The sequence below is a fragment of the Talpa europaea genome (genome assembly GCF_964194135.1).
Source record: "Talpa europaea genome assembly, chromosome: 12".
Lineage (NCBI taxonomy): Eukaryota > Metazoa > Chordata > Mammalia > Eulipotyphla > Talpidae > Talpa > Talpa europaea.
This window is the reverse complement of record NC_140079.1, coordinates 48098730-48119906: the sequence shown is the minus strand read 5'-3', so window position 1 is coordinate 48119906 and position 21177 is coordinate 48098730. Positions and strand designations below refer to the sequence as shown.

At 53.3% G+C, this 21177-nt stretch overlaps 1 protein-coding gene across 7 annotated transcripts in view; it reads right to left on the bottom strand.

Moving 5' to 3' along the window:
* The window catches only part of CRTC1 (CREB regulated transcription coactivator 1), a gene marked incomplete at both ends in the record, with an annotated part of 60156 nt that overhangs the window by 7945 nt on the left and 31034 nt on the right, over positions 1-21177 (bottom strand). For 3 of the 7 annotated variants that reach the window (XM_084251506.1, XM_084251507.1, XM_084251508.1), the window contains 8 exons: positions 1487-1620; positions 5887-6107; positions 6479-6519; positions 8663-8748; positions 10405-10499; positions 11962-12023; positions 12937-13074; positions 15534-15650. In XM_084251506.1, coding sequence (XP_084107632.1) covers positions 1487-1620; positions 5887-6107; positions 6479-6519; positions 8663-8748; positions 10405-10499; positions 11962-12023; positions 12937-13074; positions 15534-15650 — 894 coding nt within the window. Of the gene's footprint in view, positions 1-1486; positions 1621-5886; positions 6108-6478; positions 6520-8662; positions 8749-10404; positions 10500-11961; positions 12024-12936; positions 13075-14501; positions 14550-15533; positions 15651-21177 lie in introns of all 7 variants that reach the window. The other 4 variants (XM_084251509.1, XM_084251510.1, XM_084251511.1 and 1 more) reach the window with 2 other exon arrangements.

Here is a 21177-nt window from a genome sequence, read left to right as displayed (position 1 = left end):
CTCAAGAGGATCCCACTGAGCCGGAGGCCCCCAACTTCAGGCATTCTGCACTTAGCCCTCCTGGTGTCCTGGGGCTGGATAGCAGGGGAAGGAACCTCCTCCCACTACTCCAAGCCTGGCCATGTCACTAGTGTGCCACTCAGCAATGGCCAGCTTGGGCCTTCTTAGCTGGAAAGAGGGAAATAACAGGAGGAAAGTTTTCAATGCTGGGAGTCTGTGCACAGGGTACCTGGGGTAGGCAGGGCCCCTGTCCTGAGGAAAATGGGATATGTCCAGAAGCCAGGGGGTGCCACCAGGAGCCACCAAGACTCTAGGTGGATCCCCATCTGAACACAACACCCCGGAGGCAGACAGAGACACAAAGGGGAGGGCTCAGGTTGGCCTTGAGAGGGTGCAGGAGAGTTACTTGTAACTTTGTTGTATAGGCATCTTAGTTATGTTAAACAAACAATAAAAACCATTATCCATTAGGCATTTAAAAAAAAAAATGGCCAGGGCCTCCCTGGTGGCACAGCGGTTGAGTGCTGGGTTGCAAAGCTGCCCGCAGCCTCTGCAGCACCGGTTCGATCCCCGACCACCGAGCTAGGGTCCCACATGGCGCACAGACCTCTCCTGCCACCTGCTGCTCCCCTCAGCAGTGTACTTTGGTCCTTCTGCCTGCTCTGCTCCCCGCTCTGGCTCTGGTGAATTCTCTCACCCTCCCGCGCTTCTGACTATACCCAGTGCTTGTATAAATATATAAATAAATCTTTAAAAAAGAAAAGAAAAATCTTTAAAAAAAAAAATGGCCAGCTTTTAGAAACACACAAACTACCAAAACTGACCCAAGAACAGAGAGAAAATCTAAGTAGGCCTATATCAAGTAAGGGGATGGAATGAGTAATAAAAAAACCCATCCACTGAAAATAAGTCGTAAGTGTTGGTTTCACGAGCGACTTCCCCCAAACACTTGAAAAATTAACATGCTTCTCAAACTTCCAAAAAATAGAAGACGGAGCACTTCTAACTCATTTATGAGCCTAGACTAATGAAGTGAAAAAAAAAAAAAAAGAGGACTCAAATGACTAAACTTTAAATGAAAGTGGGAACATCATTACTGACTTGATCAAAAAACAAAATGGATGGCGTGTAAGGAACGTCGGACGGCAGCAGGCCAGACAACCGACATGAAATGGACTGGTGTGCAGATACACACAAATGGCCAAAAGGCGACAGAGTGAATGTGGCAAGCTGGAAAACAAAAAACAAAAACAAAAAAGCACCTCTCTGAACATTTTATTACAGAGAACCTGAACCACATCCTAAAAAGAGAAAGCAGAGTGATTAAGAATGCTGAGCACAAGGGCACAAGCTTGTGGCCACCAATGATGCAGTTCCCATGTTTGAGAATTTAACAACAAAAAGAAAATTTTAACACCTGGCCAAGTTTTCAGGACTTTGTGCCCTGGAAAGAGCAAGGGCAACCCCCACCCACTAGCCCTCAAACCTGAGTGATGGGCGACAGTGGGGAGAGGCTGGGCGACACCTGCTGTGCCTGTGGCCTCCTGGCCTCCGAGCTTAGGGACAGTGGGCTCACGCCGGCCGGGCGGTGCTGTGGAGAGGAGCCAGGCGTGCTCATCCCTGCAAGGGAGGGAGTACCCCATCACTCTGATGAAGCAGTAGGCACCCCTGACACAGGGCTCCCTTCTGCTTGACCCCCCGCCCCCCATTCCCCAAAGACCCCTGCCATCCGTCTTTCTAGTAGATGTGTGTCCTGTAAGCCTGTCAATCAGTCTCTGGACCACTGGCACTCAGGAGATCACGTGATCAGATTGGTCCAATGAGAGTCTGTCCCAGGACTTCTGCTGGAACTCCAGGTAGAGAGGAGTGAACCAGGCCTGGGAGAGAAGGGGTGTCCCGGAACCACAGGGGAAGGGCTCACCGAGAATCAGGAACTGAGGGGAGAGATAACACTGAGATCCAATCCAGCACCACAAATGCTTCCTGGTTTCAGGAGACCATTAATTCCATTTTTTTGCCTAAACGGGCTTGGTTTTGGTTGGTTTCATGCTAGCTGGTCTTGCTCAACACTGAGGTTTTTCTCTTAACATCCCCTTGCTCTCCTCGCTCTCCTTTGAAGAATGTGTTCCTTCCATAACTGACCAGAACTTTTGTCCCCCAAGCTCTGTGCCTGTCAGACCCTCTCCCACCTTGTGCCCATCTTTCCTTGTTTACTCCCCATGCTGGAGCCAGCCAGCAAGGCCACCCTAGCTACAAACTCAGTGGCTTTTTTATCTTCTCCTAACACACTCCTTCCTGATGGAGCTCCTGCAACGGAGGAGCAATCGGATCGCCGAACCCCTCTATGCTGAAAGAGATAAAGGAAGCCAAGTTCAGAGGGGCAGCAGTAGGGGGCTGCTGGGTTATCCTGGGACACCATGCAAGGATGCAAGACATGGCTCTGCCCTATGCTGGCAGAGCCCTGAGGACTGGCCTGATTCCCCTACATTGTTTGCTTGTCCTGGAGATGGAAATAAGAACCCTCCTGAGTTCACCTAGAGACCCTAGTGGGGTCTCTGAAGAATCTAGCTTGCAAGGCAAGGCCGGGTAAAGGCACCTGAGTCACAAGAGTGGGTGGGGTGGAGGTGAGAAGAATCCTGCCAAAAGCACTAGTTCAACCTTGTTCCAGTGGATCAGATGCAGGTTCATGGCAGGTGGGAGTGCAATCAAAGTGCCCCAAGAGAAGCAGGCAGGGCACCCTTCCTCTCCCCAGAGCAGCTACCTAGGGAGGATGTATCATCTGTGTCAGTGCAGGCCTGGTCACGCCTGCACTTCCCCTTGGATGCCCTGGTGGCCACGCTGCTAGGCTGAGCACAGTGGGGTGTATGGGAGTTGGGGGTCTTGGCACCCCAGGCTGAATCCCAGAGCCCATTTCTGCACAGACTTTGGGCCCAGAATCAGGCTGCTACGGACACAGCTAGGTCAAGGGAGGATCCAGAGAGGACTGGGTAGGAATGTGAACGACACCCACTAGTAGTACACTCGGGGTCAGGACCCTGGGTCACTCCTGCGTCTTCCTTGAGAGCACACAGCCTCATGGCCCAGAGGGCCAAAGAACACTAGGGACCCAGAGACCGAATGTTGGTAACCAGCAGAGGCAATGCCAGGAACAAGGCATGGTGTGGGCAGCAGGTGTGGGTAGAAGTGCTGCAAGCAGGCACTCTCAGTCCAACTGGAGGCTCAGAACCTGTACCCACTACTAGGAGCCTTCCATTTCTTCAAGGAAAGCCAGAAACCATTTTTTATGTGTATTCTCCCCAAATTTAAAGATCAATTCAAAGTATCACATAGGGTTATGGCCAGGCAAAATACACCAGTGGGGTAGACTCAAACACAAAGCTGTTTTGATCTTCTCTGTCCTTCAAGGAGTAGCCACCACTTCAGAAAGGCCAACTGGGCCAGAAAAGCGGATGGATGCCTTGCTGTTGAATTCCTCCTGGAAGTCTGCATCACCTTTGAGAAAGGCATGGGGCCAGCAGGAATGGAAATCGGGGTGGGTAAGGAGGGCTGCCAGGTGGCAGGGACCGCCCAAGGCACAGAACCCCACGTTCAGGGCTGCTGGCGCCAAGCTCTGCCAGGAAGAAGGATGGGGTCTGCTCTCCTTTAGGTTCCAGGGAGTGTCCAGGAAAACAGACAAGAGGGACCACTGTCCCCCAATATGAGGCCTCCCTCTTCCTCCTCAGAGGTTCGCTTTCTGATAGGCAGGCAGGCCAGGGGTGGGGGGCGATCTCTATGCATGCCAGGGGTTGGCAGCTCGACTTGACTTAAAACGCGCCTGGAAAGCTCCGGCCCTGCCAGGCAGGCTGCTGGAGCGGCAGGTTAGCAAACAACAGAACACATGTCAGACATTATGGCTAGTGCTCCGAGCCAGGCAGCCGGGGTCTGGGCCCCACGCTCAGGGGTCTGCTCCTTCCCACGCCTATGGTTTTCACATGTGTTGTGTTTTCCTGTGCTTTGTTTAGACTGGGCACAGGCTGGAGGTGCATGGCTCCTGGGGAGGCGAGCGCTGAGGAGCTGCCAAGGACCCTCGGGTGGAAAGGGTGGAGGCTGCATCAAGAAAACAGGGGCCTGGAAACAGCAGCATCTACACAAGGGGGTCCCAGTGGTCCCAGAGCCAACCTTCTGATTCCTTACTTTGCACATATGGGTGTTAATATGTGTTCCCGTAGTCCCACCCCACCATTGCTAGGGGGCTGTGGGTCTCGGGCTCCCTTGAGTTTGTTCATTCTGTTTTCTGGGCCAGCAGGAACGGGGCCAGGCATGTGAAAGAAAGAACATAGTCTCAGCACTGTTGGGCCAGGAGCCTGCTCCCCTGCCCACCGTTCTAGCCTCCATTGTCTCGTCTGAAATCCTGGGGACAATGGCTCTATCCCCACAGCTGCCCTGGTCCTGTTGGCACCAAAGCCAGAGGGGTCCTAGCTCCACATTCTCCACTCCCCACACTCCCACACTGATCCTGCTGGCCAATTCTGCCTTGAAATCTCCAACGATCCTTGCCTTGATTAGGTGCTACTGCCCTGATCTTACAGTCTGTCTTCCCAGTCACCAGAGAACCTCAGCAAATGTTACATTGAGTTCTATTCTCTGAGAAAACACTTTATACTACTGCCACCAACTGGAGCAGGAGGCTGGCCGGTAAGATGGACAAGGCACGCTAGTTCTGTGGTTCCCTGGGGCCTGGGGCAGGCAAAGTAGAGACCCCACTGATTCCTGAGTCCTGACATGTGCAGACCCACAGAGGTTTCCTGGCCCCTCTGCCCATCCCACCTCCTCCCTGAGGTGCAAATTTACACACAGCACAGCCAGTGTGAGTGCAGGGGTAATGGCAGGGGTAGCGGTGAGGGATGTGGGTGCCTGGCCTGGGGACAGACAGGAGCAACATGACTCAAAAGCATCAGAGTGAGGCTAGGCGCCAGGGTACCCTACTAGGGAAAGAGGCGTGAACAGGGATGGGGCAGGTGAGGGGTCCCAAGGAGCCTGGAGGAAAAGGAGGCTGCGGTGGAGGGATGGCATATACAAAGACCTCAAGGGGAGCTCATCTGCTGAAGCGGGGAAGGCAGGGGGATGGGGTAGATGACGGGGGCAGACTAGTGGGTCACCTAAGGTCTGGTGAGGGGCATGCTGGGTACTAGGCTTAGGGCAGGGAGCTGACACCCATTCTGGGTGGAAAAGAGGTCAGGGGCTCGCAAGAGACTATGCAGGTGGTATGGAGGATCCAAGCTAGGCTGGGTCCTGACGTGAGGCCAGTGGGTCAGGGCATGGAGAGGAGAGAGAGATCAAGGAGGTATCCTCCATGGTTCCCGGTCAGGTTTGTAGAGAGTCAGTCTCCTGGAGGAACAGAGTTGGGACAGCACCAGGAGATAGTGAGATGAGCAGGGGGTTCATGGGATGTTCCTGTGGACACCCAGGAAGAAATGGGGAGGGAGTCAGAAAGCCAGTCAGCTGAGGGTGGGAAAGGGTACTAGGGAGGTCAGGCTTGGCCCTGTCTCTTGGCAAGGGGCTGAGTGTGAGGGAAGAAGGGAGTAAGCCTGGCCCACCCCAGCTGGATCAAACCCTCCTAGACTGCTCTAAGTTTAACCAGTCCTTCTGAAGCCCCTAACACACCCTGGGAAACACCATCTGAGTCTTGGGGGCACCACGAGCCCTCCACCCTGGGGTTCTTCTCCAGACTGTGCACTGTCTGGGACACTTTTCGCAGGCAATGCCAGGCCCCCATGGTAGGCTCTGCCTCCCCCCTTTCATGCCTGACATTTTGGATGTGACCTGTTAAGTATTCTTTCAAGCATAAGTGTCATCCTCACTAGACGAGGAGCTCTGTGGGCAGGATGTGCCCCTGACTGGCCTTACCCTGGGGGGCACCGCCGATGCCCAGGTGCGTCAGGTTGGTGGCGAGGTTGCCAGTGCTGCTGGAGCTGCTGAGCGCGGGGAAGGTGGGCTCCTCGGGGTCCAGCGGGGTCGGGAGGGGTGAGGGGAAGTGGATGTTGGTCAGGTCAGGCAGGGAGCCCCCTGTGTTGTGGGTGGCGGGGATCAGGGCTGTAGTGTTTTCCTGGTCAGCAGATGGGAAGATACTGGGGAGAGGTCAGACAGAGGGGGTTGGTGAGCTCTGGGTCAACTGAGTTCTCCCTTGAGGCTGTGCAGGGGTGGGAGGGGCTGGCCCATGCTGCAGCCTGAATTTCCAATGGGACCGTAGGAAGCAACTGATCCTTGTGGAACACGGGGGCTGCCTGGGAATGGGGTATCTGTGGATTAGGGGTGAGACAGCCACCATCATTTGGGACAGGGAGGGATAGGAGAGTTCCCTACAAGGAATGGGGGGGGGGTCTGCTGGATGGCCACCGCCCCTCATGTCAGGATTTGCAGCCTTGTGAGTGGTCGGAGCCCCTGTGGTCTGAGCAGCCCTGGCAGCCTTGGACATGCAGGGCTGGCCCTGCTGACTTACTTGATTCCGGGAACCTCACAGGACTTGGGCCTGGACCCTGTCTGAAAAAGAAGAAGCAGGGGCTGAGCAGCTTCCCCTGAGCACTGGGGTTCCCAAAGGCTCACCCCCACAAGGCCCAGGAGACCATGGATAAGAAGTACGCTTACCAGGCCCCAGAGATCCCCCCAGATGAACAATGGTAGCCCACAGGGTGAGAGGGAGGCCTGTCCTAGACACATCGAGGGGCAAAACCAAGTGTGTGGAGAGGGTCTCCCTAAGGCCCCTTCCAGACCACGCTGTGTGCTGGTGAGGTACACCCAGCCCAGAGGTGAAGCTGGCCATTGCGGAGCAGGCGTCGGGAGAACACGCCTTGCCTGCTCTTTATATCTGAGCCTCAAGGCTGTGCCACTATCAACAGTCGCCAGCTTGGAAGTGGTGGGGGTCCCTGGAAACCTGGGGGCTACAAGGCTAACCCTCACGCCATTCCTGGATGGGGCAGGCAGGCTCCTGGGGCTGCCTCTGCTTAACACCTATTTGTCCATGCAGAGAAGGATACCACATGGGGAAGCCCAATGAGGCTTGGACTGGATGCCATGAACACATGGAAGACACTATCCACCCCCTAGGTGCCCTGCCTTTCAGTGGTGCCCCAGAATTGACTCCTATAGGGCTGCAGGCACAGTGTTATTTCAGGGTCCCCACTGCCCAAGAATGATGCGAGCCAGTCCTAGCACTGGGAGGGGTCCCAGGAAAAGCCTGCTGACACAGAGACTGTGGTTTTGCCCCCTGCTAGCCAGGGACACTATCACCTAAGATTTGCAGGCAGAGTAAGGAGCACTCATTCAAGGACGCACATGCTTCAAGTCTCTCATTCATGGACAAAAGAGGGAGCACTCCACCGATGGCGGCAGACATGATGGGACAGGCCCAGCAGGCTGACGAAGCCCTCTGTCTGTATCACGCTTGCTAAGTCCCCAAGTGCCTGGCAGGTCCTGGGGCAGACACTGCTGGCCTACGTGTTCTTTAGGGATTATTGTACAGTAATGGGTGGAAGGCTGGGCCAGCCTCACCTCACACGCCTGCTGAGGGGGATGCCCAGCTGGCTGGCAGCGATTGGAGAGCCAAGGGTGGTGTGTGACCAGCAGGCATTAAGCCTCTGTGGGGAGGCCAGAGGAACAGGTTTCTACTTGGCCACCAGCTCCCTAATTCTAAGTAAACATTTGCTTCGTTACCGGATTTGTGCAAAGCATGTTGACAAAGACTTTCTAAAGAATCTTTTCAAAAGCATTCCACAAACATATACTATAGGACTTCTAAATGGTATTAAAAATCCATCATCACTCCCCACCCTGCCCCCAACAAATCCAGAGTGATGCTGGGCTGTGCCTCTCTCTTCTTGCTCCCAGGATTTCAGGTATTCCTCCAAGAGCCACCACACTACTATCTTCACTCCTTTATGGCTGCACTTCATTGGTGTGTGAGAAGATGCCAAGACCCTCGCTCAGGCCTCTCGAAACTAGATGTCTCCACTGCCTTCCTATTTTGTTTGGGTTTTAGATTCTCTCTGCCTTACCCTTCCCCCCATCCTACCCCCACCCCCCAACATGAAAATCACATGCACTCCTTGTGCAAAACCATAACATGCAGACAAGGATGAAGAGCTGGCAGCGCCACCCACAGTAGCCACACGAGGACACACCCCACTCTCGGCGTCCTTCAGTAGGGTCACACACCTGACGTGTCTACAGTCATTGGTGCACATGCATCTCTGTGTGTTTTCTGCCTCTTACGTAAGTTTTATGCTGCTCTTTTCACATAACAATGTAACTGTGCATTTCTCCATGCCAGTAAAAAGCCTTTAAATACCCCCACTAACATGGCTGGGAGCATTCCACACAAGGGGCTAATTCCTTACAAGCCCTTACTGTCCACAGAGTGCTGTTTCCAGGTGAATTCAAGTGTTCTGAACAGAGGTCTCTGGTGGACATGTTGCTGTCCCTTCCCCCCCTTGCACTGGCCAGCACTGGGTTTTAATTCTTTACATTTTTGGCCAGTTTAACAGCCTTCTGTTAGTGTTAACCAAGTCCCACACAAGCAGCCATGTCTGGGTGGGGTCACACTTCAGGGAAGGCAAAGCCCCAATGGGCAACCATGCCGCATTCACCAGGATGGGAGGGGAGTGCCTGAAAGTCCTCAGGTTCTTACCTTCTTGGTGTCCCACACCTGCTTGGGAAGGTTCTTGTCTGTCTCAGATGTGGCCTCCTCCATGCCCGGGACTGTTAGCAATAACACTGGAGGGGTGTGGAGAGAAGGGAATCAGAGGAGGAGTTTCTGTATCCTTGTGGCGGTGCTGGAAAGCACATGCCAGAGGCAGTCCTAACCCTGATATCATCTGTCCCAACAGTGATTCCTGGGGATTACACTAAAGTACAATAGGGTTTCATTAGAAAAAAGAAAAAAAAAAGTTTAAAGACTAAGTCAGAAAATCTGTGACTTAAAATGAAAACAACAGCTCTAGAATCAAAGATGTGTGGGTTCTGGGGCCTCCCCAATGACCTAGGGATTAACTCTCAGTGCTATCACCACTACGGCCTGAGTCAATCCCCAGCCAGGGAGCTGACCCATATATGGTGCAGGCCTCTCCTGTCTCTCCCGCAGCTCCCCTCAGTAGTGTATTTCAGTGGATCCACCGGTTCTGCTCCCCACTCTGCCTCTGGTGAATCCTCTCATTCCCTGCAACTCTGGCCTACACCCCATTTCTTCTACAGAAAAAAAAAAAAACCAACTTAAAAACAAAACAAAAGATGTGTGGGTTCTGCCTCTCTGGGGATGATGCAGACTCCAAGTCACACAGACCTATCCCCTGCCTCATGCAAATGGCTACCATGTGGAGGTCTGCCTTGTCCTCTGGGCCACCAGCACCAAGTAAAGGGATCCACGCCACCAGCTCAACATTGGCTGAGGCAGAACTAGTCCACAATGGCAGCGCGGGCCACACACAATAGTGGCAAATTGAGTGCTGCAGAGAAGTGAGAGGGAAGGTCTTAGGGACCTGATGGGCACTGTTCGGGGTCCTGCAACCAGTTGTGCCTGAAGGCCCCTTCCTTTGGATATTTCAGTTAAGGTGAGATTAAACATTTTCTTCATGAGACCCAATTTCCCTGTAAGCCTGTTAGGAGGTCCATCTTCCTAAGGCACACCCCCAGATGGGCTGATTCCTCCTTTCAGAAATCCATCTGGGGGTGGGAAGGCAGCAGGGCCCGACCCTGTCACCACCTAAATCTCTCTTAAGGAACAGGGGCAGGTGATGGCACACCCCTCCTTCACCCAAGGCCAAGGGGACTCTGATCCAGAGGTACCTTTCCATAGTCAGAGAGCAGTGGGGATCTTAGCGGTCTACTTCTACGCTCAGTTCTGTGGTGAGGCTGGGGGTCTGGGGACAGAACTACCCCAGTGAGAGCCAGTTAGGTAAGTTTTGGAAAAGAGTCAGTCCCTTCTGACCCACTGAATCCAGGCCACACACAGCAGTCCACAGCTGTGGACCAGGAAAGTGTTGAGCAGCAGGGCAAGAAAACAGCAGTGTGAGGTGCTGGAGGGAGGGGTACCTAACGCTGAAGGTCCACCCTGGACTATCGGTCATGAGCTGATGAATGCCCTTTCTGCTTGGAAAAGAATGTGCATGGCTCCAGACTGTGTGGCCATGCACTGAATCAAATAACAAAAGCCAATGTACGTTTTCTAGGAGTTTCTGTCTCCACCTAGAAAACATATACACTCCTCAACTCAAAACCCAATTCAAGCAGTGCCATCTCCAAAAATTCCTGAGTTCCTCCCATTGTCCAAAGCACATACGAGTCTTTCTTTGAAGGTCCATCCACCCATGAGCTTGAGACCTCTGGGGGCACAGGGGCTACCACCTGAGGAAAGACACCCTTATGCCCTAATACCTCTTTTCTGGTGCGTGTCCTGGGACCCTCCTGTGAAGGGCTCTGGTTGGGTGGGCGTCATTGTGCTCTGGTGCAGGGCAGAGTCAGAATTGGTCCTGGGGGAGAGGAGAGACAGTGAGTCTCGACCCCATCCGAGACAAAGGGATGGTCCTGCCTCACTTTGCCCAGGACCTGCCCAATGGGGCAGGATGGCATTGGGGTTCTTTTGAGCTGTTCTCAAAAAAAAAAAAAAAAAAACCCCACAGGACAGGTGAGTTTCATCTGCAAAGCCAACTGAAAACAAAATCCCCAGCAAATCTGTCCCTTCATCCCTAAACAGTCTTCCCCAATCTACCGCCCATGCCCCACGGGGGTTTCTTAGCTTCAGGGAAATGATAGAACCTTCCTCCCTACTGTCACTGGGTCCCCTTCTGGTGATAAACACCACAGGCAACTCTGCTCTCCAGTTAAAAATCAGCTGTGTCAGGTGGGAAGGGGAGGCACTGCACAGTGCCAGAAGAGGGGGGAAGCCAGCCCAAATGCTGCCCAGGGACAGGTGACAGAATCTGCTCCCAGCACCTAGAGAAAAGGTTCCCCAAAGAGCCCCTTGGATGCCCAGGAAACTATAGGGACTTGACAGGGAGCCTGGCAGAGAGCTGCATGCACCCAGCAGCGACAGACCAGCCATTCCAAGTGGCATGGGCAAGTGTGGTTCAAGAAGAGAAGCAGGTTACAAAGGATAGAGCCTGATCCTGGGGCTGGCCAAGCAGTAAAGAGCCTTTAGGAATTCTGAACCCTCCCGCTCTATCCCTGAGCAAGTATTCTGACCTCTTGATGCTCAATTTCCCTCTATCTAAAATGGGGAGAATATTTAAGTTAATGGAGGTGGTGGCCAAAATAGGATCTGATATACCAACTTGCTTGCAGTAAATTTATTTATGTTACTGAATTATATCTTTTACATTATAGTGTAGATATATATTTATAGCTTCCTTAATTTTGGTCTTAGTTCACTGAAATCACCTATATATGTATTTTGTGTACATGATAAAATATACATAAAATTTACATTTTAATCATTTTTAAATGTACACATTTACAGGATCTAACAGGTTCACAAAGATGTTTAATCATCACCTATTTATGTTAGGTATTCATACTAGACCTTCACAGATGATGAGATTATGGGTGGATTTTTTTTCTCCTCTAGATACATTTATGTATTTCCTGGTAATAAATACACAATAGTTACATTTTCAAAGACTGTTTAGAAAAGTAGGAAACCACTCATAACACAGCATTATATGAAAAAAAGCAAGCTACAATATACTAAATATCCAAATTTCAACTTTCCATAAAAAAGAAAATGAAAAAAGGTTGCAAACAGAAGGGGGGGGGTAAAACACCCTGGGAAATTTAAAGCTGTGACTTCATTGTTACAGGGATAAGGATTTTTTTAGAAACTTTTGGAAACTTCTAGTTTTATTATTTAATGCGGCTGCATGTTGGTTTTTAAAAATCCATGTGAAAGTTGGTTTTGTTCCCCAAGGGAGGGCAAGGGCAGCTGGGGTCACTGACCTTCTCCAGCTGGTGTCCGCAGGTGGCGATAGGTACACGGTGCCATATGGGCAGCTGTCAGCGTGAGCCTGAGTTAAGGGGAAGGTGCTATGGGCTCAGACCAACCTCCCAGCACCCCAGAAAACAGCTGGGTGGGAAGGCAGAGCCTTTCCTGGAGGCCCAGGGTCTTTCCTGGCTGTGACTGTCCACCTAGGACCCAGCACTTACCCCCACTTCTGAGAGGGGCCTGGGTGAGAATGCAGATATGGATGCAGAAAAGCCTCTAGTTCAGCTGATCCTGGTTTTGACCCTTAACTCTGGCATGGTGGAGAGACTCCTGGGGCCCCAGGGCTGAGGAGAGGCAAGCTGGTTGGGCTCCCCAGCCATGAAAATTGGAATTGGAAAAGAATGGGCCTTTCTGTTCTAGAGAGCAGGGGTTCTGGGAACAGGGCTCAGACTCGGGGGTGGGGGGCGTGGCTGGCTGAGGGTGTGGTGGCAAGACCCCAACTATCTTTGCCTGGCCGAAGTACAGAGTGAATTTTGCATATTGTCAAGATGGATCCTCCCTTTGGATCTGTCTGGGTCTTGCTCAGATTCCCTCAGCCCTCTCGGTTGGGAAGTTCTCAATGCAGCCTCTTGACACTTCAGGAGGCTCCCCAGGGGATTCCCCTAGAGCCTTCCTGTGCCCCCTACCTAGACACTCTGCTCTAGCCTCCCCTTCCCCACTCCCACCTCAGGTATGTACTCCAGCAGTACCCTCTGTTCCACACACCCCCAAACCCCCACTTGGCCAAGAGCTCCTCAGCTTCCTGCATCATCTCTGCTTCTCCAGGAAGTCCTCCTCGGTTACCCTGCTACTGCACACTGTCCTGGTGCTGCCAGGAAGCCTAGAAGGACTGGGACAGCTCTGATTCCACTCTCAGAGTCAGCATCGAGCAGCTCCATCAGTTAGTTACCAATGCCTCCCCCCAAGCCCAATCCCTTGGGAAAGGATATCTGTCGTCCATGCTTGTCCACTGACAGGGGCCTGCGGTGTGGGGAGCCAAGCCGGCCACGCTCCCGGTACACTCTGTCCACCAGCCCGTGGTGCCGAGTGGTGCGGCTGGTGTCCAGGCCCGAGGACTGGAAGGGTGTCTAGGGTCAGAACGGGCCATTGAGGGGAGAGTGGTGAGAGAGATGAGAAATGAGAAAAACCCAAACAGTTATCATCTGTACCCAGAGACCTGACATCAGGGCTCATTCCAGCAAAACACCCTCATCACCGCTCTGCAACCAGGACGGGTTTCTTCCTGGGTCCCAGCCTCCAGCGCTGCAGGGTGGGAGCGAGCCAGGGGTCCCGTTCGCTGGTATGGCAGGCGTGCAGTGTGGTCGCATGCACGGGTCAGGCAGAGCGACAAAAGCTCAGGCCCAGCCGGTTGAGGTGCAGACGGTGGGAGCCCACATTCCCCCTCCCAGCCTCACCAGGTGCAGACGGGCCTCCGCCCTCTCTCTGGGCCTGGCCAGCCTCCTCTCCCCACCTACGTCATCCCTGGAGGGGCCTGCCAAGAGACAGCCCCAGGGCTTCCAGCCCAGGACTTAGAGGGGCCCACCTGGCCATGTGCTGGCTCCCCCAAGGCCAGTGTGGATTGAGACTCAGCCTCCCCCACTGCCTCATCCCAGCACCACCAGAAGCCAAAAGCAGGCGCTTTCCGGAGTCCTGGCCCATGACTTGGCCGGATGGGGCTTCCTTCCAGCACCTGGGGCTGGCATGAGGCCCCCAGCCAGGCCCTGCATACACCTCCCTCCCTCCAGGGCTCTGTGTTCCTGGATCCCCAGAAGCCTACTCTCTTTGCCTGTCCTGGCACTGTGGGGATTCCTCTCCATCTGACTGGGGCGAGACTGGTGGCCCTAGCCTGCTCTGGATGCAGTTGACCCCCCTCACTCACCCCTCCTGCCTGGCCATCTGGCCCTTGGGCCCTTCTGTCTTCTCTGGGCATTCAGGCAAGAAGTAATTTCCTTCTGGAAGGCTGCCACTGGTTGCAACGGCTGCTGGTGCCCACCCTGAATGCCCCAGCCAGTGTGCAGGGCTGATGGCTCTCTGGACATCTGAGGACCATGTCCCTGTCTGACTTAGCAAGGATCCTGCCGCTTGAGTCATTCTGTGCTTGTGTTTTGCAGAGTGAGCCTGAGAGATGGCCAAGACCAAAGATGGGCAGAGACCTCGACATCTAGCATGGACACTGGAGGGCAGGGGCCCGTTCATCACCTCACAAAGATGCCTGGAAGCCCAGAGGGGAAATCGAGGCAGCTGAAGCAGAGCCAGAGGCAGACAGAAGCTCAGGCCCAGCCACAGCCAGGTTCGCCAGGCCATGTCTCAGATCTGTGCACACGCATGTGTGCCTGTGTCAGAGGAATGAGCCATGCAGCATTGGTGCACATGCCCGGATGCCCCCACCAGGGGTCTGGATTCATTTGCATCCAGTGGGCAGACACCTCCTGCCTCGCCGTGGGGGTGGCCAGAGGGGATACCCAGCACCAGGCACATGTGGGGCACCATGGCTGCAGCTGGGGGGCTCATTTACCATAGAGACAGGAGCCGCTGCCAGGGCCTCCCCCAGAAATCCGCCAGGCTGAAAATCAAAGAACCAAGACTTTGAGACTATCCTGGTTTATCCAGTCTCAGAGGATGGCCAACAAACCTCAGCCCCCTTGCCTATGGGGCCTAACACACTCCAGAGAGACACTGTATTCAAAGGAAAAGGGAATTGGGGGAAACAATGGGAGAGGAGAACCAGGGGAGAGGGGAACCCCCACCTAGGAAAGGCCTTGAGAGAAGTCAGGCCCCTGGGACATACCCATGGTTCCCAAGTATCTGCTCTATGGAGAGTCCTACCCCAAGAGTTGAGCTGGGAGGACCCCAAGTCAGCAGGAGGGACCCCAGGACTCATGCCAGCAGCAGCACAGGAGGGGTGCAGCTGTGGAGGAACTTAGGTAGGTAAGTAGGGATCAAGCTCCTGTGGACCCACCTGACTCCACTGTACCTAATGGCATGTGGTTGGACATGTCTGTTTACGAGGCTGTCCCAGCAATGAGAAGGATTTGTGACAGGCTGTAGCCCTGTCCTTGCAGTGCTCAAACAGTGTGCTGGGGTGACCCAGTGCCCCATGCTACCTTGTCCTGCTTCCACCTGCAAACCAGGGTTGGGTGTGGCTTGGGAAGCCTGAGGAATAAGGCCAGCCCTGTGCCTGGCCAGTGGACCTTATCTCTGGTTATTTATGATAAGGACGTGAGCGGCAGCCATGCAGCCTGCGGGAGCAGCGCTGTGTGGGTCTCTGCCAAGAAACGTTTGCAGACAAGTGGGGTCAGGCTCGGGGCCTCCTTCTGAGAATTGTTGGGCTTGTGGATTAGTGAGGCAGTACGGAGCCAAGTCCCGAAGGCCCCAAGCGGTTCCCGCTGCCGCACAGCCGGCCAACAGGTGTAGCGGCTGCTGAAACAATCGCCACCAGACCTCAGCTTCACTGAGGTGTGTGCTGACAGGCCAGGCCAGAAGGAATGGGGGAGCCCTAATCAGGTTTTCCTGGGACAGTGAGGGCATGGCTATGGGTGGTACTCACCTGGAAGGGCAGGTCCACAGTACCACTCCCAATCTGGTTCACGTTGGGGAGGGACCCGCCATAGTACTGGCCACGGCTGGGGCCCAACTGCAGGTACTGGGACTTCTGGAGCTGAAGCTGCAAGACACAATTCATAGCTGCAATGTAGGTGGGGAACCCTCCCAAGCACACCCCACAGGGCTCTAAATAGATCAGGCAATGGAGTCAGAGGTTATGGGACCCAGTGACAAAGAATCTTTTTTTTTTTTAAAGGTTTATTTATTTATGCATATAAGAACTGGGGTACAGGCCAGAGGTGGGGTGTGGGGTGGGAAGAGCATTCACCGGAGACAGAGTGAGGAGCAGAGATTCTTAAAGGAACCAAGTATCTCTTCACACAAAGAATGGCAGAACCAGAAGTACCGAGTGCCCTTCAGGGGGTTGCCTCCAGGGCGCATGACAGCATTACTGGGTACAGACCAGAGGCTGAGTACTGACTTAGATACAAGAGAAACAGGCTTTGCATGGCCTGGAGCAGAGGGGCTAGCTAAGAAACCCAGGACTGGTTCTCCAAGTACAGATGTATGGCACTCAGGCAGCACACATGGAGTGAGGCAACCAGACCTGCCCAGTACTATGGCATTCTACCCAAGTGCCAGGCACCTTAGGCCTGGCCCACTGACCTCATGGGGATATAAGGTGGCCAAATGCCTCCACTGTCCCCTGCCCAGCACTCTCATGGAGATTACGCACCCTGGGCCAGGGTTTAGGACCTGGAGCCCTGGCTCCCTGACCTGCCCCAGCTGGTTCCACTTGGCAGGGAAGAGATGTCCCTGACTGGACAGCACCATGGTAGCCCTTGGAGCCAAGGGCCCACACACCCCTGGGTAGCAGCTGGGCACGCTGGCTGGCCAGTTGCTAGGGTCTGCACTGTGTACACAACAGTGCTGCTCACATCCCCTCACAAACAGCTCGGGTAGGCTCGCCAGCTGGCTGCTACACTGCACCCCCCCCCACACACACACACACCAGCCCTGTTTCCTGGGGGGCCGTTGACAACCGAGCGGGAAGTGAGGCTGGGAATTGGCTGCCTGCCAGCAGGCCCACACCTCACCCAGGTAAACAGCTGTTTCCTGAAAGCTGTAGGAGCCAGGAGAGGGGCTGACCCTGCTCCCTTCTTCGCGGGTGGTTCCGGGCATTAGTGGGGCCGGCCCAAGATCTCTCCCCCACAGCTGGAGATTCTCACCATGGACACCCCACTGTGTCCACCCACAGCCATGCCAGATGAAACAGGCCAGCCCCTGCTGGGGGGAAGGGAGCTAGGCAGGGCCCAAGCCAGCACAGGATACAAATCACTTGAGACTCCCCTCCCATGCTTGCTTTGTGTCTGGGGGCCTGTGCTGCATCCACCTCTCACAACCCCCTTCAGAGCCTGTTTCCCCTCTCTGGAGTGGATTTTCCAGGCACATATGTGTGACACACAACTGGCCTGTGACAGCCCCACTTCTATACCCATGCAGCAGGGGCCTCTTTGATACCTACCCTCAGAGCAGACCCCAGGTCACTGGGGCATCCACTCTGGCTTTGCTATTGTTTTAATAGCTTCCATGGTGGAAGTTCTAGATTTACAGGAAAATTGCATAGATGGTACAGATTTCCCAACATTCCCCATCCAAAGTCCCCTAATGCCCTCTGACCTTGCTGGGGGGCTCATCAAAACTAAGAAGTGACATGTGCAGTCACTGACCACCCACATGCCTCCTGGTTCGTCTAATCACATTTACATGTCTGAAATGTCCTTGCTGGTGAGCCCCATCTACCACCCCTCCCATCCCCACCAGAGCAAGCACTCAGGATTCACGGTCTGCTGGCCTCACTGTGTCCAGTGCCACGGTGAACTCCCCAGTAAGTGTCACCCCTGTATCTGGCCTTACCATTCACCCGCCTGCTATACCCCTGGGTCTTCTCCAGAATAATAGCCTTAACCTATGCCTCTCAAGCCCTTCTACACTGAGGTTTGAACAACCAACAGTGACCCTAACAGAGGTGACAGGTGAGGTACCTAAGTCATTCCTTCTACATGCGATCAGGGAAAGGTCTCAGGGCAAGGGGGGGTCACGAAGCAGGCCATGGACACCTTGTACTTGTATCTATGCTCCAGCATTGCAGGTGACACACAGAAGGTGGCCCTAAGCTCCCACCATGGAGCACAGAACCCTCAGTCCCTGGGGCCACAGTCACAAATAGGAGACTTGAAAGCAGGGACTGACAGCGCGCAGCCAAGAGGCAGACATCCCAAGTCCAGGTATGGGCAGGCTGATTCCCCTGGTGATTCTGGGGGAGGGTCCTTCATGCCTCTTTTAGCCTCTGGTGTCCTTGGCTTGTGGCCTTATCCCTCCAGTCTCTGCCTCTATCATATGGCTTCCCCTCAATATCTTTGTCCCAAATCTCCTTCCTTTCTCTCATATAATGTCTATGGAATCAGGCCGACCCCAGTCCAGGGCAAGTTCATCTCCACACCCTTAATTGCATTTTGAATGAAGTCACACTCCCTGGTTCCATAGGTAAGCATGTGGACACACCTTTTGTGGGTGCACAATTCAATCCATGATAGGCCCTTCAAGTATGTGAGGGTGGGGGGTACCAGCACACTCCACAGTTGGGTAAATTGAAGCTCTGTAGGCAAGGGACCTGCCCAGGGCCAACAGGCTGGAAGTGGTCAATTGGGGCTTGTACCCCACTCCCGGAACCTGACACACGTATGACCTATGCCAGCTCCTCTAGTTTTGGTTGGAGTATCAATCCCATTTCTCCACATCAGCCCCCTCAAGGGAGGCCTCAAACACTGCCTCCGCCTGGACACCTCGCATCCCAGATAGCCTGTGCCTGAGTCCCCTGCACAAAGTCTTCTCTCATTGTGGCCCCACACCCATTCTCCCTGCAGAGCCCTATGTGGGCTCCCTGGCTTCCCCCAGTCCTCCTGATAGGACCTAAAGGTGTCTGCTGGGCACAGCACACATGCCTGCCCCTAAGGGCCATACTCTTGTCCTAGCAGCATCCATGGGGGCCTGCGGGGACAGGGACCTCAGAAGGCATGGCCTGATGGATGTGGGTACTTGTCCAGGGCAGATACCTCCCTCCTTACTCTCATTCTGCAAAACAGGGTGCAGTTACACCCACTACCTGCCAGTCCCAAGGCTTCATCTCTAGCCAGAACCTAGGGCAGGCCAGCAGCAACTGCCATGACAACTGCCCAGCCAGCTAATGAGATTAAGGAGCAATAACACTAAACACTAAATGCTGGATTTTTCCTGAAAAGCCAGGGAAGCAAGTAGGGTTAGGAACAAGCACAAGGAGGGCCACGGGAGGAGCTGTGTGCTCCCTGAAGGCCTCAGTTTCCCCTTTCTCAGCAACATCCTCAGCTTTCTCTGGTCACTGAGTTCTAACGTTGGGTACCTTTGCAGTTCCTCTGCCACCTTGGGACTCAGGGGCCCCAGGAGCTTCCAGCTGGGTTGGCCAGGCAGGCTGCCTCCTGCACAGCTCAGCACCCCAAACCACCGGATTCCTGTCAGATGTTGGCCCCATGAGGACCCTGGTAAAACATACACACACAGGGAACAGGCAATGAGACATGGAGGCTGTGTGGGCACAGGGACGACTGGACACCCTCAGGACCCCAGGCAGGGATATTTCTCTTGCTTCCCCTGGGAACCTGCTCCTCGCCCTGGCCTTGGGGAAACTGAGCAGTCTATTATGCAGAGGCCCTGCACTGCCTGCAGTTATGCCTGCAAAAGTGGCCAACCAGGAGAGTCCCATGCTATTTTCCTGTTTTCAAACATTTTTCTTTTTATTTTATTGAAGTAAAATTCACATAACATAAAATTCACCATTTTAAAGTGAACGGTGGCACTGGATTTATGAATGGTATACAATCATCACCTCTATCTAATTTGAAAACACTTCAACACCCCAAAAGGAGACCCTATCACCATGAGCAGTCACTCCCCATGCCCCTACCTGACAACCACTCATCTGCCTTCTAGATCTGCCTGTTCTGGACATTTCATATCCATGGATCACACACTCTGCAGCCTTTTGTGTCTAGTTTCTCACACAGGATCATTTTTTGAGGTTTATCAAGTTGTAGTTTGTTAGGGCTTCACTCTTTTTCATGGCTGAATGGTACTCCCCCATGTTGGCTGAATGGTTGAACGCCGTGTTCAACCATTCATCGGCTGATGAACACTTGGTCTGTTTTCCCCTTTGATTAATTGTGAGTCGTTCTTCCAAGAATGTGCATGTACAAGTATCTGAGTCCTTGTTTTCAATTTTCTCAGGTATATCCCTGAAGAGGAATGACTATCATGTGGCCATCCTGTGTTTAGCTTATTGAGGGGCCACCAGATTGTTCTCCATGGCAGCTGCATCATTTTCCACTGCCACCAGCAATGAACAAAAAGATTCCAGTTTCTCCAGTACCTCACCATTGTCTATTAGTTTCTGTTGCTTTGACAGAAGCCATGCTGATGGGTGTGACGGTACTGGTGGTAGCTGAGAGTGGCACTTCCCTGGTGAGTAACGCTGAGCATCTTTTCACATGCTGATTGGTCATTTATCTTCTTTCAAAAAGGTCTCCTCAAGTCCTTCACCCATTTTTTTTAAAGATTAATTTTATTTATTTATGCATACAAGAGCTGGGGTGTAGGCCAGAAGTTCGGGATTCACCAGAGACAGAGTGGGGAACAGAACAGGCAGATCTACTGAAATACACTGCTGAGGGGAGCAGCGGGTGAGACAGGAGAGGTCTGCTCTGCCATGGGAGGCCCACCCATTTTTAAAATGGATTGCCATCTTCTTGTTGAGTCTTAGGAGTTCTTTGTATATTCTAGATATTAATTCCTCATCAATCATGTCGTTTACTTTCTTCCATTCTGCAGGCTGTTTGTCTTTTCACTTTCTTGACAGTCTTTTGATGCAGCAGTTTTTGAGGCTGATAGAACCTGATTTATCTACTTTTGTTGTGTGTGCTTTTAGTATCATAACTAAAAGCCAATCTCCTGATCAAAATCCAGGAAGACTTACACCATTATTTCCTTCTAGTTTCATAGTCTCAGTGTTTACATTTAGGTGCTGGTCCATTTTGAGGTCATCCTGGTTTACTCTGTTGCTGCCCTGTTCCCCCTCACTGCCAGCCCCCAAGTGAGAGCCAGGGTGACCCCACAGAGTTGCCCATGTTTGAGTCTCTCCTGATAGGTCTGTGAGGAGGAAGGGAGAGGGAGTAATGAATGGAGGAGGACTGAATGAAGGTGTCTTAGGCGTGTGGCCGAGTGCAATTTCCAGGCTGAGTCACTAGGCCCCAGCCCCGGCCCCCCGGCTGTCCGAGATACTTGCCAGCTGCCTCCAGCTCCGTCCCAAAGTGTAAATACAGAACCAGATACACAAACATCCCGTGTGCCTTGGAATGCCTTTAATCAGGCTCTGATGCCGCTGCCAAATTCCCAGCCCCGCTGAATCAGAGGGTCTACATGAGCATGCCTTTTCCTTGTTGGTGGCAGCTGCAAAGAAGAGACTTCAGCAGGGATGCGTGAGGGTCCCTGGGGTTTCTGCACAGTTAGTTCTTGGGGTCCTCTCTCCTGGAGAATGAGACCTAGCCCTGCCCACCAGC